The 16,146-nt window shown below is 35.9% G+C and overlaps 1 gene segment (V, D, J or C); it reads right to left on the bottom strand.

Annotated features, from left to right (window-relative positions):
- Positions 1-14,625: 14,625 nt before the first annotated feature.
- Positions 14,626-15,334, bottom strand: LOC120592270 (T cell receptor alpha variable 13-1-like). The segment is given in 2 exon segments: positions 14,626-14,969; positions 15,144-15,334. Coding segments are annotated over 2 exon segments (399 nt in total).
- Positions 15,335-16,146: the final 812 nt, after the last annotated feature.

Consider the following 16,146-nt stretch of genomic DNA (forward strand, 5'->3'; position numbering starts at 1 on the left):
AGAAGAAAGAACCCATATTTTAAGAGGCATGATACTCACCAAGCACTAAGAGGAACACAGTCACTAAGCCTGGAGGAGAGTTCATGTCTAGAGTGTCGCCTAAACAATGTTCTTGATTTTTCATATGAAGAAATGTGGAAGTCACAGTGAAATGATAAAAGGAAGTCTGCGTTTCAGATCTGAAAGGTGTTTGTGTTAGGAAGCTACACCCCCTGGTGGACGGGGACTGCAATTGGAGGCGTGTTCCTTGGGCTCCTCCCACAGTAGCCCGGGGTTCTCATCTGACTCTTTAGAAGGCGCATGTCAATCTTCACGTGGACCTTGGAAATCTGAACTGCAATCTTCACAACTTTTAGGTCTATTTTGTTCTTAGGCCATCTCCTCACGTGAAACTTCTTTAACAAAACAGAGCATTTCTAGTTCTAAAAAATAACGATTTATGCATTATAATACATTCTTTTATAATCTTACATACACATTGTGGGCCAGCCCACAATCACCCTGAATGTCAGAAAAGACCTTTGAGTTGAAATGAGAGGAAGGTCTAAGAAAGAGCGTCATTATTGAATGGTTCTGTGTTTTTCAGCACTTAGAACAGTGACTGACACTTATTATGTGCTCACTAATATTTGTTTATATAGCAAAAATAATAAACAACCTTTATTGAGGAATCGTTCCTAACTTCTATCAATTGTAGCAATGCTATGTTTTTAAATAAAAATTCTGTAGGAGAAAAGTCACACTATCTTAAGAATAGACAAATATTCCTGAAAATATGAATCCTAGACAGAAAAAAACATCATAATTGAAGTTACTGAATTCCTATAGAATCGACTGAGATCACTATCTTATTCTCCCACTATTTTACTGACTCTGAGGTTGGTGGGGAGCCTGCATGAAATAAGCAACGAGTACTACTCTATACTCCTAGTGGAGAGGTAGCTTAAAGGATGGTTTCCACTGTTGTCTATCTGCAACATTTCGTTCCCAAAGCTTAAGCAAATAATTTTTCCCAACAGAGTAGGGAACCCCGAGGACAGGGATCTGCATCATACGCCTGGAACATAAACTAGGGCTCTCCCCTTTCCCAGCTTTCAATTTGTTAAACATACGAGCTGATACTCATACCACAATTGATACCAGAATCGATAAGCGAGTGATCTACAATTACAGATTCTGGGATCTCACCATTGATTTCATGAATAATATTTCCCAGGATTGAAATCCACTACTGTATAATTTTAAAGCCACCCTTCCCCCCACCCCCACACACACCCAAGGTGGTTTTATTGCAGCCAGCCTGACACAAGTTTAGAAGATCTCATTCATGATAACTGTCCTAGACCCAGATGGTCTTTAGGTACCAGGGAGAAAGCTTTGGGATGAGCATGGGAAAATTTTTCTATAACTACAAATCTTTTAAAGCTGATTTTTTTTTCTATAAAGTGCCAGCAGCAACAGCAGGCACTTCTTCAGCTCCCTTTTTATGTTTATTCCTCTATAAAAAAAAAAAAAGCAATACAAAAAAACCCTGAGGATTATCAGGATAAATTTCTGTAAGGCCCTGTAAACATTTACCTCTAGACATGTGTAAGGAAGCTTAGCTCAGTGCAATTCCTGGAGCTCTCCCTCCACAAATTCAGATCAAGGGGCTTCATGAGGTCAGAGGCATTGTGTAAATAGTTTCCCAGACGTGGACCAAATTGGGAAATTCAGGCTCGAGTACCCTTTGGGTTCATATATTCCTTCTCCTTTTCCAACATCCAAATCACAGTATCAGAGCCTGCCACAAAATTATGCTACAAAGATATTCTGAAAAAAAGAGCTATAAATTTTTATTGTGACATATAGGGAGAATGCAAAATAGGTTGGGTTATGCTAGGTTGAAAATAAACAGAATGGGACAGAATGCAGAACGTTGTCTACACCTTAATAAAAGAAAACAGTTATAGGCCAATGATATACTATGGGAAGAATATTTTGCAATATGGGTCACTCAGGAGGACTTGTACAACATTGAGGGAGAATAAGTATTAAATGTGGATATTTATTGTCTTTCTTGATGGATAATTTTCATAAAAAGAAACTGCATCATTTAAAGTAAACAATTTAAAAAGATTCGATATATGTATATACTTATGAATTCATCAGCACCATCAAGATAATGAACATATGCATCACCCCAAAAGTTTCCTCATGTCTCTTGTAATCCTTTTCTCAACCCTCCCCTAACTTCACTTCCCCTGTTCCCAGCAACAGCTGTCATTGTAAACTAGTTTGCATACTGTATAATATTGTATAAACAGTATCATATGTGCTCTCATTTGATATCTTTCAATCAGCATAAATATTGTGAGATTCCCATGGTCTAATAAGTATAAATTGTCCATTCCTCTATCTTACTGAAGCATTATTCATTTCATAGCTATAAAACAATTTGTTTTTCTATTTACCTGTTGATGTACATTTCAGGCTCCTAAAAATAAAGCTTTTATTTTTTAGATTCACTTGGACTTTCTATCAAGACAACTATGTGAATAAAAATATGTTCGCTTTTTCATTTCCAAACCATATGCCTTATATTTCTTCCACCTTACTACTTGTCTAGAACCTATAATAAAATATTAATTTGAAGTGGTGAGAGCCAAAGATCCTTATTCCTGATCTTAGGGAAAAAGTATTGTCTTTTACCATTAAGTATGACACTTAATGTAGGTTTTTTTGAAGAAGCCCTTATTAAGTTGAGAAATTTCCCTTCAATTCCTCCTTTGCTAGGAGTTTTTAATCAGGAATACGTGCTGGATTTGTCAAATGCCTTTTTTATACCTACTGAGGTCCCCTCATTATCGGAACATCTACTGTTTATGAACCACTTTGGATGCATTATTGACAAATCTTCATAGAAAAATATGAAAGAAGACATCGCTCTCCTGTTTAACAAATAATAAAACAAAGCTCACATGTGTCTAGAAAGGACATGGCAAAGCTAAGAGTTTCTAAAACAGTTATTTCTGATAGCAAAAACATGTCCCATGGCTGTTTCACTATAAATTATTTTCATAGAAAATTTGAGAGAAAGTGTAGAGAATAAGAAATTTAATTCTTGAAACTTTTACCTATCTTAAGGCAATATGGTAACAGGTTCTTCACTTATACAATAGAAAATAATTTAAAAAATAATTAAAATAATAATTTAAAAATAATTTTAAAAATAATAAAAAATAATGCAGGATCGGCTCTTTCATCAAAAGAGGGGGGAAATATATTATAAAGGATACACAAACTGCATTTCAGGAGCTGACCATCTGGTAGCGGCTTGACCATTTCTTTCAGACCATTATTAGGCTACAGACAATTGCAATGCACTGCAGCAAGAGTGACAAACTCTTCTGGGCTTTTGTGAATTCCTGGAGAACTGAAACTTCATTTATGGCCACTGATCACACACTCCATTCCATGAAACTTGCTCCTGGTAAAACAGTCTAGAAAATCGTTATTCAAATTATCCAGCACAAATTATCCAGTACAAAATTTAAAATAGAATTGCCATATGTTCTCCAGTAATTCTACTTCTGAGTATACACTCAAAAAATTGAAAGGACTTGGGTATATACCTCAAATATTGACATATTTAGATACATGTTTCCACCAAAAGGTGGAAGTAACCCAAATGTCTAATAACAGACGAATAGATAAAGAAAATGTGGTATAGTCATGCACTAGAATATTACTCAGTCTTTAAAAGAAAAGAAATTCTGACACGTGCTATAACATGGATGAACCTTGAGGATATTGTGCTAGGTGAAATAAGTCACAATATGATGAACGTTGCATGATTCCATTCATATGACGTCTCTAAAATAGTCAAACTCATAGAATGAAAAAGTAGAATGCTATTAGCCAGGGGCTGAAGGGATGGGCAATGGGGAGTTATTGTTTAATGAGCACAGATTTTCAGTTTTTCAAGATCAAAAGAGTTCTACAGCTAGATGGTGGTGCTGGTTGAACAACACCATAACTGTACTGAATACGATTAAAGTAGACACTTAAAATGGTTAAAATGGTAAAAATCCATGTTAAAATGATAAAATTTAAAAATCAAATATTTTTTAAATGGACTCCTTTTCAGGTTTCTACTCAACACATCTGTTTTCCAAATGCCAATATAAGAGGGAGTTACAAGATCACTTCCCAACCATCCGTTACTATTTAACTTTTAAGGCACTGAGACAATCCAGTTAGATGGGAAAGGAGAAAGTGAGAGAGAATGAGGATTGTGGCTTGTGGGATCTTGATTGAACAAAACGGGCCCAAAAGTGTGCAAATGAGCCATGCGATGGCAAAATACTTTTGGAGGTGTGATGAAGTGAAGGGCAAGAGAAGAGAAAGACGCTGCTTCTTCACGATGTCCCCCAAAGCCACTAATTATTGATCATTTTATGAATGAGGCTAGTGGAAGGCAAGTAAATCTATATTATGGAACTGAGCTTTACTATGTTAGAGTTTTGATAAGAGGCAAAGAGCATTAGCACAAAGTTTGTCACATAATAGGCACATTAGAGAGTAAATGAGAGGACCCTTCACTCAGCTAACACATATAAATTAAACTGATTTATTAAACAGTATAAAATAGCATAAAATACAACAAGAGGAAAATCACAGACAAATTATACGAACTTCCTTATTCAAAACAAAGCCTATAACACAAAATATATGCAATAAATATTTATTTAAAAAATTGATATGAAAGTCTAGCAATTCACACATTTTGACTGATTTCTCAGACAGATGTTCCTGAATTTCCTTAGTCGATTCTTCTAGCTCAATCTATCACCAAATGGCAATTGTTCATTTTGGCTGTCCGTTCTCTTCAATAAACAATTTCAAACCAAATTTTCAAGAATAAGGAGTTTTTGAAAAATGATCAATCAAAACATGGTTTATGAACACAGAGAGTAATTTTCTTAGAGTGTTTTCTCTCTAACCCTACCTTCACCTGTGCTGCCGCAGCCCTAGCCACTTCCTGTCTGTGATGGCAATTCCTAGCCTTGGTCCTTACAGCAGGTGGATACATCAAGCAGAGCCCTGGGGTTTTGGTACACTTCCCTCCTACACACCTCTTTCTGTGGGCTCACTCAGGGCACAGAAATACAATGCAGAGTCCTCCAGCTGTGCAGCTGAGATGACAAGGTTGACAGAATTGTTTGATTTCTGAAAATTCAATAAGTAGTGAACCTTCTGTGGCATTTTGCTGGTTATAGTAGTCCTGACAAATAAGGAAAATCATCGCCCCACTGTTGGCTTGTTTGTACCAAAATGAGCTATCGGTTATAAAACTGGTGTCATATTTGCAGTTCAGGGTCACGACCTCCTTCTCCTGCACTAACATTGCCCGATGGCCTTGAGTTACCTTCTGGGCAATACTAGATCCCGAAAGAAAAAAGACACAATCAGAAGGTTTGGGGATAAGTGGTGTGGGACAAAAATAATTCTTTTTCATACCCGGCTACCTTTTCTTTCCAGGGTACCCAAAGACACTGCCTGGACCCCCAGTCCCTAGGCCACACAGGAGGCTCATTCCCACTGAAGCCATCCCTATGTAGCCACACTCAAGCCATGACCACCTCCAGAAGGCTAGAGAGCAACATGTTTGTGTTCTTCCACGAGACAGAAAATATCTTTTTCTTCAGGTTCAGAGCTCTTGAAGATGAGGTGACTCTGACACAGAGAGAGAAGAAATGCTAGGCTGTGTATTGCTGCTGCCCCAGAACAGGAAACAGGGGTTTCCTGGTGTAACAAGTTTCTGGGGATCACATCAAACTTCTCTATGTACTGTCTCACCCAACACAAACACTTCTTGCATTGACCAAGTCTTAATCTACAAGCAATGACATCTGAAAATAAACATGGTACAGTTCTATATTGAAAAGAAGATTGAGGATTCAACCAATTGCTATGTCCACTCATTGCATCTGCATTGGAACTGAATGCTGGCACTTATTTTTAAATATTGCATGTAATGGATTATAGAAACACCATAAAATGTAATAATCATGTACCCTTACATGTATGTGTGTTAATGTTTCACTTAAGTTAGAAATGAATCACTTTATGATAAGAATCCAATGCTGCCTGGGCTGATTACTGTAGCTCTTTTGATCTACCTACTGTTATAGTAATAACCTTCCTCACTATTGATGTCTGTTCAGTCGCCTACCTGGAGCCAAAAGCAGAAAAATCTAATTACTTTTTGCTGAAAAGTTTAGATCGAAAACCCACAGGCATGGTGTCCTGTCACAGAGGTCTGCTTCTATTTAGTTTTGACACCTCAGCCCGATTCAAAAGTCCAGAATACACACCAGATTTTGGTCATTAAGTTATCAAACCTTTGAATTTATATTTACCCCATTATCTCAACTGGGACCTTATCTGAACCATAGAAAGCTTCTATAGTCTGTAGGCTCATTATTGAAGAGAATATATCCTAGGTGAACTCAAACACTTCCATCGGACAGCTGATCATAAGATCATCGATTACAATAAAACTTTCTCTGTGTGGGCATAATATCAGTAAAGTCATCTCTAGGGAAATTACTCAACAACATGTCAAACAACAAAAATCCACTATCACTTCCTGTCTCTTGATTGAGTAGCCAAAGCTTATCACCCTTCTCTCAAAATAATTTAGCCTCATTATATCTGATGGTACCACATACAGTGCAACCTATTCTGCTCTTTAAGTTATAGACTATATAACTCTCTACAATATCCAACATTTTCCACCAACCGGAAGGCACATATAACATATTATTGACTTCTCCTTGTATTATTCCACTTTACTTTATATTTCATTCAAAGGAATCTCATGATTATACTTCTGTCATTCAACAAGTGTCCATGTCCAGAACACATTTTGGACACTCTCCTACCAAATCCCACATTAATATTTTTTTAATGTCTTATATTAAAAATTGAAATGCACCACACCAGACTGTTTATGCAATAATTACACAAGACTCCTTTATGAAATCCAGTCCCTTAGCAAAATAACTTAAGTAGCTGAACTTGAGGATCTCTCTTGGACAGATCAATTTACAAAAATCTATATTCAGCCTTAGTCCATAGGTTTTTAACATAGTTCAATGCTTCTGAAACTATGGAAACGACAAGGTTTCTTCACTGTCTAATATTTCTTAACCCTCTCGTGTATCTCATGAATCCCTAGTAAAAATGGACAGCAAATGCATAAATTATTTGATGTCTTTATGCTACTCAAATAAATTTTTGTTATAAAGACAACATCTAACAGTATAAAAGACACTGTAGAAGCTAGGAAAAATTTTTGAGCAGACCATCATGCTAAACATGCGTTTCTGACCCAAGTCCTTATGCAAGCACCTCTTTGAGAATATAAAGGCAAATCCATGGAAAAGTTCGATGATTCCATTGCAGTTGCAGAAAATTTGGCCCTTGATTTTATAAAGAGTAACTGGGAATGATTGATTTCTTTGATCCATGAGGACAAGATGTATTGAAGACAAGATAACTGTCTCAGGAAGCCAAATGATCTGCAATGAACACTTGCTAAAATCCTCCAGAGACAATACATCACAGTAGGGACCTATTGGCTACAACAATAAACAAACTCTGGTGGGGAAACTTTTATAGGGTGGGAGAGAATGTGACCAGATCATGTCTTTCTTAGAACAAATGAAATCCCATAAAAACTGTAAAGGTGAAATATGAACTGGAATACTGTCCCAAGGACACTTTAGAGTATCTCCAAAAGGATCATACACAATTGCATTCCCCCTGTGGATCATGACATAAACTCGGAATACTATTTTATTTTCCACATGTGTTGATGCACTTGCTGTCAGAAAAGTACACACTCATGAGAGTAAACAAATAAACCTGATTTTGTGTTTCCTACCTGAACCACTTCAATTTATCTCTATGTGGGGGAACAATTTTTCAGAGACAGTTATGCCAAGTTTTGGCCTCACTCAGAAACTTCACTATTCTTACCATCCCTCTATCAACTGAAAAAGTGGAAAGAACAAATGGAGTATTGAAACTTCCGTGAATTATGTAGCAGACACTCTTGAACTCCTACGGCCTAATGCATTGTTCACCTTAGTTCTCGTGGCACTGTATCCTACTCCTCTCAAAGTCATATATTGTCTCACTATAAACTGGACACTGATAGGCCCATGTAACTCACAATGATCCAAACCACATATTTCAGTCTTTTAATAACTAAACTCAATAAAATAAACCCATAATATTCAGTCCTTTCATCACAGACACAGATCGAGTCCCTAAACTTTCATTTCTTCACGTTTTACATTACTTCAACCTGGATGACTTGGTGCTCTGAAAAAGTCTGAAATAAAGACTGCCACTGAGCTCATGGAAATGGCCTTGTTAGATACTACTTATTACCACTTCAGCAGCTAAAGTACAAGAAATTGATCCTTGCTTAACAACTACTATTATACCACACAGCCTTAATTGACAACCATTTAAAGGTTACTCCAACTAGGTATCTTAAACTGAGGCTCTCCATAGAATCGCTGGAAGCAGATAGTCCACAGAAGATGAGTGCAAACCCATGATCCTTGAAACAAACATGCAATTACATAAAGGAAGGCAGCTCCATCCAAGACTATGAGAATTCTCCTAGATGTATGGGACCACCGATTGTCATAATCTCCTCGGTATTGTGTTTTTCATTTTTAGTGGCAGTTTTCCACTTTAATAGTAGAAAGCTACATATTTCTGATTTACCCTACTTTGTTCCCTTACTCATAAAATAACTTGCTAAAATGTTGGCTTTACTTGAAGGAACACCCATCCTAATGCTACAGTTCAGCTCTACAAACTCATTGCTAGTGCAACACAGGTAAAGTTTTGTGGAGTATGCTATGTAATGTCAGCTCCTGAAAAAGCTAAATACTGATTGTACCCCAATTAATAGGGCTAAAGTGAATTTTGATCAATAAAACTTGTCTTAAAATGTAGAAAAATTTGGAATAGAGATGGTACAACTAGACTTATATAAAGAACATATGTCAATCTGATTATGTGAGTTGATCTAATACTCCACTGAACATCTTTGTTATCAATTTCCATAGTGGTTTTGTGTGTGTGTGTGTGTGTGTGTGTGTGTGTAACTATGAATCAAATAGCCAATAAAATTCGAACACTTGAAATGATGAATTGTTCTAATAAAACGACTTAAAAGTTCAAAACATCAGGTATAAAAAACCTGAGAGTGGAAATCAAGAATGTGACAAGTGGCTTCTGCTTCACCAAGATGAAGACTTCTCAAAAGATTTGTATTGTATGAGATCATTTATATGACATTCTTTAAAAGACAAAACCATAAAAGAACAAATCAAGATTTGTAAGGAGGTAGGGATTGGGGAGTGTGCAATTACAAAAGGATAGACAAGAGTTTTGGAAAGCAATTAAACTCTTCTCTACCATGTTGTGTGATACTTACATGGTCTATACTATCTGTTAGAATTCAGAATGACAGATATAACTGTACAGAGAAATAATCAATTTTTCTATAAGACTTTTAAAATAAAACTTTCAATCACTGAGAAAATAAAGTAATTGATGTGGTCTCTATTTTCATGTCCAAACACTGCCTAATATGTACATTTTATTCCAATGGAATAGAAAAGCACCAGCCATGCCAACTGTAATAGGCAAAATAATTGATAAAAAAAGATCAGGTCTAAACCCCTGGAATCTGTTGTCTTGTATGGAAACACACACACACACACACACACACACACACACACAGAAAAAAATACCTTTGAAGATATGACTAACTAAGAATCCTGAAATAGGAAAATAATTCTGGATTATATGAGCCTAAATGCAATCACACATGTACTTTTAAAAGGGAGGCAGAGGGAGATTTGATGACAGATAAAGAGAAGCCAATGAGACCGTCGAGGCAGAGATTGGAGTGACGTATCCGCAAGCCAAGAAATGGCGGCATCCACTACAGCTGGAAGAGTCAAGGAACAAATTATCTCCTAGAGCCTCTGGATCAAGTGCAGCCCTCCTGACAACTTAATTTTAGTTCAGTGAAAATAATTTCGACTTCTGGCATTTAGAACCATGACAGAAAAAAATTCTTTTGTGTGGGTTTGTGTATTTTAGTGTACATATAGAAAGAAAATTTTTCTCATGAAACTTATGTGGGCAAGATTGGTTAATAAAATTATATAGTTTTCAACTACAAAATTCAATAATACATCATGGGTACATTGCTTTGTGTGTTCACCACTCAAAGTAAATCTCCTGTCACCATATTTTTGACCCCCTTTACCTTATGTGCCTTCCATTTCCCTTTTCTCTATCATAACCACTAAACTCTTTGTGTCTATGAGTTTTTGTTTGTCTTGTTCATTTGTTCCTTCCAGTTTTATATCCCACATATGAGCAAAATATATGGTTCTAGACTTTTTTCTGACTTATTTTGCTTAGCATGATAATCTCTGGATTCAGCCATATTGCCACAAATGTCAGTATTTCAACTTTTCTTGTGGCTGTTTAATATTCCATTGTATGTATGTACCACTTCTTCTGTACCCAATCATTCATGGAAAGACGCTTCGGTTGTTGCTGAGTCTTGGCCACCATGAATAATACAACAATGAACACCAGGTACGTATATCTTTACAGATAAAAATTTCTGTTGTTTTAAGCCACCACGTTTGTGGTAAATTGTCCAGAGACAGTAGGAAACACATATGCAAACCACACTGAAGTTTTAAAGCTTGAATATGTCTGAATCTGAGCTAACTGTATACTGACTTGCACACTCTAGCTAGAGCACTTTTTTCTTCCATTGCATAGATTCTCACCCTAGTATGATAAATCGTTAAGTCCAAAGTAATCGCACCCTTTCTCTCTTTTAACTTAGTTTGAGAAGAATAAAACGATAAAATATAAGCCACACTTCCCTCTCACTCCATTATCAGTCTTAGAGGAAGAGGATCAAAAGAGAGTCAGTCTGCTTCTACCAACAGGAGCTAGTGGTTATAGTGAGGAAAATAAGAAAAGCCACTGAGGTGTTGGAGACAATACTGACCTTTCTTGTTCAGATGTTTTAAATCTAACTTAACCTAATGATTTTCCCTATAAAAACAAAACGGTGAGCTAATAACACACAACCATAACTTGACCAAAAGGGATCATCTCTTCATACCGATTGCCAATTATATCCACCCTTAGGAAGAAAATAAGACATCTTGAAAATAGCCTACCCTTGACCAAGGTGAAAGAATTAGGAAATTAATTATTTATGCAAACATGTCTTTTCCATTGATTTATCTACAACACTAAAAGAATTACTTTTTTGAAAAGAAACTTGTGAATTTATATTGAACCATAAAAGACCCCCGATAGCCACAGCAATCTTGAGAAAGAAGAAAAAAGTTGGAAGTATCACATTACAAATATCAAACTATCCTACAAGTCTACAGTAATCAAAACAGCATGGTTCTAGCACAAAACAGATATATCAATCAATGGAATAGAATAGAGAGCCCAGAAATAAATCCACACTTATACGCTCATTAATATATGACAAAGGAGTCAAGAATGTACAATGGAAAAAAAAAAGGGTACAATGGGGTAAAGATAGTCTCTTCAATAAATGGTGCTAGGAAAACTGGACAGATACATGCAAAATAAAAAAAAAACACACAAAAAACTGGACCACCTTCTTACACCATATACAAGAATAGACTCAAAATTGATTAAAGACTTAAATGTAAGATCTGAAACCATAAAACTTCCAGAAGAAAACATAGGCAGTCAACTCTCTGATATTGCTACTAGTAACTTCTTTTCGAACATATCTCCTTGAGCAATGGAAACAAAAAAATAAATAAACAAATAGGACTACATCAAACGAAAAAGTTTTTGCACAGCAAAGGTAACCATCAACAAAATGAAAAGACAACCGACTGAATGGGAGAAGATATTCACTTATGATACATCTGATAAGAGGTTAATATCCAAAAATATATAAGGACTCATACAACTCAATAACAACAACAAAAATCCAATTAAAAAAATGGGTAGAAAGCATGAACAGATATTTTTCCAAAGAGGAAATGCAAATGGCAATAGACATATGAAAAGATGCTTAAGGTCACTAATCATCAGAGAAATGCAAATTAAATCCACAATGAGATCTCACCCCACATGTGTCAAAATGGCCACCATCAATAAATCAAAGAAGATCAAGTGTTGGTGAGGATGCAGAGAAAAGGGAACTCTCATACATTGTTGGTGAGATTGCAAACTGGTACAGCCACTGTGGAAATAAGTCTGAAGTTTCTGCAAAAAATTAAAAGTGGATATTCCTTTTGACCTAGCAGTTGCACTTTTGGGTATTTATCAAAAGAAAACCAAAACAATGATTCCTAAAAATATATGCAACCCTATGTTCATGGCAGCACAATTTACAATAGCCAGGATATGTAAACAAACTAAATGCCCATCAACAGACGATCAGATAAAGAAGTCATGGTACATATATACAATGAAATATTACTCAGCTGTTAAAAAAATGAAATCCTGCCATTTGCAACGACTTGGATGAACCTAGAAGTTATTATGCTGACTAAAATAAGTCAAACAGAGAAAGATAAATATCATATGATTTCACTTATATGCAGAATCTAAGGAACAAAACCAACAAACTAATCAAAAACAGACTCACAAATATAGAGGAAAATCTGGTGATGGCCAAAAGGGAGGGGATGGGGGGCTGAGAGTAAGGGGTGAAGGGTTAAAGAAGCACAAATTATTAGTCGATAGATGGTTATGGGGATGGAGAGCACAACATAGGAAATGCAGTTAACATTAATGTAATGGCTAGGTGGAGAGCCAGAGGAGAGAACGAACAATTAGCGGGATCGTTTTATAAACTGTATAAATGTATAACCAATGTACTGTATACTTGAAAATAATAATGAATAATAATAATAATAATAATAGATTGTAGCTTCTCTTGAAGGATCAGAAGAACATTTTAAAAATGGCAATAATTACTTATCTATCAACAATTACTTTAAATATAAATAGTTTAAATGCTTCAATCATAACACATAGGGTGGCTGAATGGATAAGAAAACAAGACACTTTCATATGCTACCCAGAAGAGACTCACTTCATATCAAAAGACACACACAGACTGAAAGTAAAGGAATAGAAAAACATATGTCATGAAAATGGAAATGAACAAGAAAACCTGGGGTAGAAGTAGTTATACAGACAAAATAGACTTTAAAAAAGGCTTTAACAAGAGACAAAGAAGGACCCAGTAATCCCTCTTTCAGGTATTTATCTGGACAAAAAAAAAAAACAAAAAAACACTACTTCAAAGTGACATGTGCATCCATATGTTCATTTCAGCATTATTTACATTAGCCCAGATATGGAGGCAACCTGAGTGTCCATCAATGGGTGAATAAGTATAGAAGAGGTGATAAATATATACAATGGAATATCACTCAGCCATAAAAAATGAATGAAAACGTACCACTTGGGCCAGCATGTATGAACCTAGAGGATATTCTGCTAAGTGAAATAAAGCAGACAAAGACGAATAACACATGATTTCACATTCGCGTGGAATCTGAAAAATCCAAATATATAAACAAAACAGTATTAAGCTCATAGATACAAAAAACCTATTGATAGTTGCCAGATGGGAGGGGTTGGGAGAGCATGGTGAAAATGGAGAAGGAATTCAAAAGTACAAATTGGTGTTACAAAAAAGTCAAGGAATATAAAGTATAGCCTAGGGAATATAGTCAATAATATTGTAATAACACTGTGTGGTGTCAGACGGGTATTAGATTTATCTGAGAGGTCACTTCTTAAGTTTTATAAATGTTTAATCCCTGTGTTGCACAACCAAAACTAATATAAGAACCTATGTCAACTGTAACAGAAAAATAAAATAGTATTTGAATAAATAAAGTGCTCAAAGCATATAGAACAGCTGACAAATTTTATTACAAATATATAGAGAGGAAGAAAATACAAATGGAATTTTGGTTTATGATATGCTCACAGGACTATTAAAAATCAGATGTTAGAGGAGAAGATAAAATTTGGAACACACAATTCAAGATTTACTATTAAGTGAAAAAATCAGATTCTTAATTTTACTAGAATTTATAAAACTATACATCAAATATGAGCAATAAATTAACTGGCTATAGAATTATCGATTTTACGTATTTATATTTTATACATTTTCTACATTGACCATGTAACATTTTATAACTGGCCAAAAATAACATATGAAATTTTTGAAAACAAGAATTCAAAGCTCATTCATAATAGAAATACTCAGGATTTATTTATATGAGAAGAGCCTGAATAGTAAATTGAAAGTCATTATCGAAGCCTAAATCTCAAAAATCCACTAAACAGTCATCCACTAAAATGTTCTTTCTGGGTCATCTTAAACCTAACCTTTTTATTGTGTGCTTTTAAAAACAACACAATAGTTTTCACTTGACTACCAAATCTGACAAACGCTGTGCTAGAAGTTCTGTCCCTTCAAAGAAGGGGGCGCTACTCCACTCGCAGGTTTGCGCACAGCTTGCAGGTGCCTGGGAAGCACTGTGGACTCGCTGCGCAGAAGTAGACAGCTGAGTCTCCAGGCTGGGTGGCTTCAATGTGCAGGGAGAACTGTTTCTCTGCCTTCCTCAGTGAAACAGTGAATCTTCCATCTTTGTTTTCATTCTTATTTGAAAGAACGTGTATAATGAGCTGAGGACCTTTTCCAGCTTCTTGCTTATACCAAGGGAAGTAGTTTGAGGCACTATCTGAATAAGTACAGTTGATAACAGAACTGTCTCCCTCCTGGACACTCAGGGTAGAAGGATGCTGATCCACTTTCTCTCCTCGGATGACCCCTATGCAGAAAGAAAAAGTCAGAGAAAGATGAAAGTATGCCAGATTATTACTGTCCAGAATATACATTTCCTCTTCTATAGTAACTAGAAGGAATCTGAATAAAGCCAGTCTCTTCCTTAGCTTCTAAAGAATAACCACTAATATACCCTGTTTCCCATAAACCCTCAACTCACAGTCCAGTTGCAGCCACAAGAACACAAATAAAGCTCCAATGGATGTCTTCAGCATTCTTCCCAATTTAGATCAATTATAGACTTGCAATCTCCAGCCAATTGAGCTACTTCTGTTATCAGGCTGTCCTTCTTTTCTCTAACAAACATGGGTTTCTCACATTCTCTGCCCAGCCAATAGGGAAAAGGCTCTTCTTCTGCCACAGATGACTCATTCAGAATCCACATATTCTGCACTAACAGCAAACCACTACCACCCTGTGGTCACATCCATAACTACTGAACTTGCTGGTTCAATGTTCTCTTACCCTGTGCCTATGAGGGACTCAGACATGAAGAGGCAGCAATAGGTCAAACAAATAAAGTCTTAGATCAGAGATTAAGTTAGATGTTGAGATCACGATTTCTATGTCTGCCCTCTGCGGAGTCATTGTCTATATCTTGGAAAGAGACAGATGCTGTTGCTATTTATTCGATGGGGGACTAGGTCTCTTAAACAAAGAAAATATAAACCTTTTTTTTCTTCAGCCAAATCTATATCCTCATTTATCGGTTATGGAGAAAAATTCTTTCTAAAAGAAACTTGTAAGAGAGAAGATCATTTGATATTTTAAATACTTACTGTTTCAGATTCTGCTCCTCTAAGCATGTTTTGCCCATGACCTTGTTATTCCCAGAAAATTGACAGTACCTACCAAAGTCAGAATGTGCAAACTTCCTTCAGTAGAGATGACTGTGACAAGAAGTAAAGGTTTGAATTACAATGATAAGGAAGGAGGAACGGGAAGTTCCATGAGATGGGAAACAGTCTGACCCATAGATTCGGTTGATTTGCAAGGAGAAATCTGACCTGTTTTAAGAAATCTATTGCTATTGCTATGTGAATTATATACAGCATAGTATTGAGAGAAAGATTAGGAATTATCAGAACATATCAGGCTGCAGATTCAGAAAATGTAGCTATATGTAAATTTGTTCTACAGGTGTTTTTATTTTCTGATATCAA

The sequence above is a fragment of the Pteropus medius genome, unplaced genomic scaffold (assembly GCF_902729225.1).
Source record: "Pteropus medius unplaced genomic scaffold, Ma_sr-lr_union100, whole genome shotgun sequence".
Taxonomy (NCBI): domain Eukaryota; kingdom Metazoa; phylum Chordata; class Mammalia; order Chiroptera; family Pteropodidae; genus Pteropus; species Pteropus medius.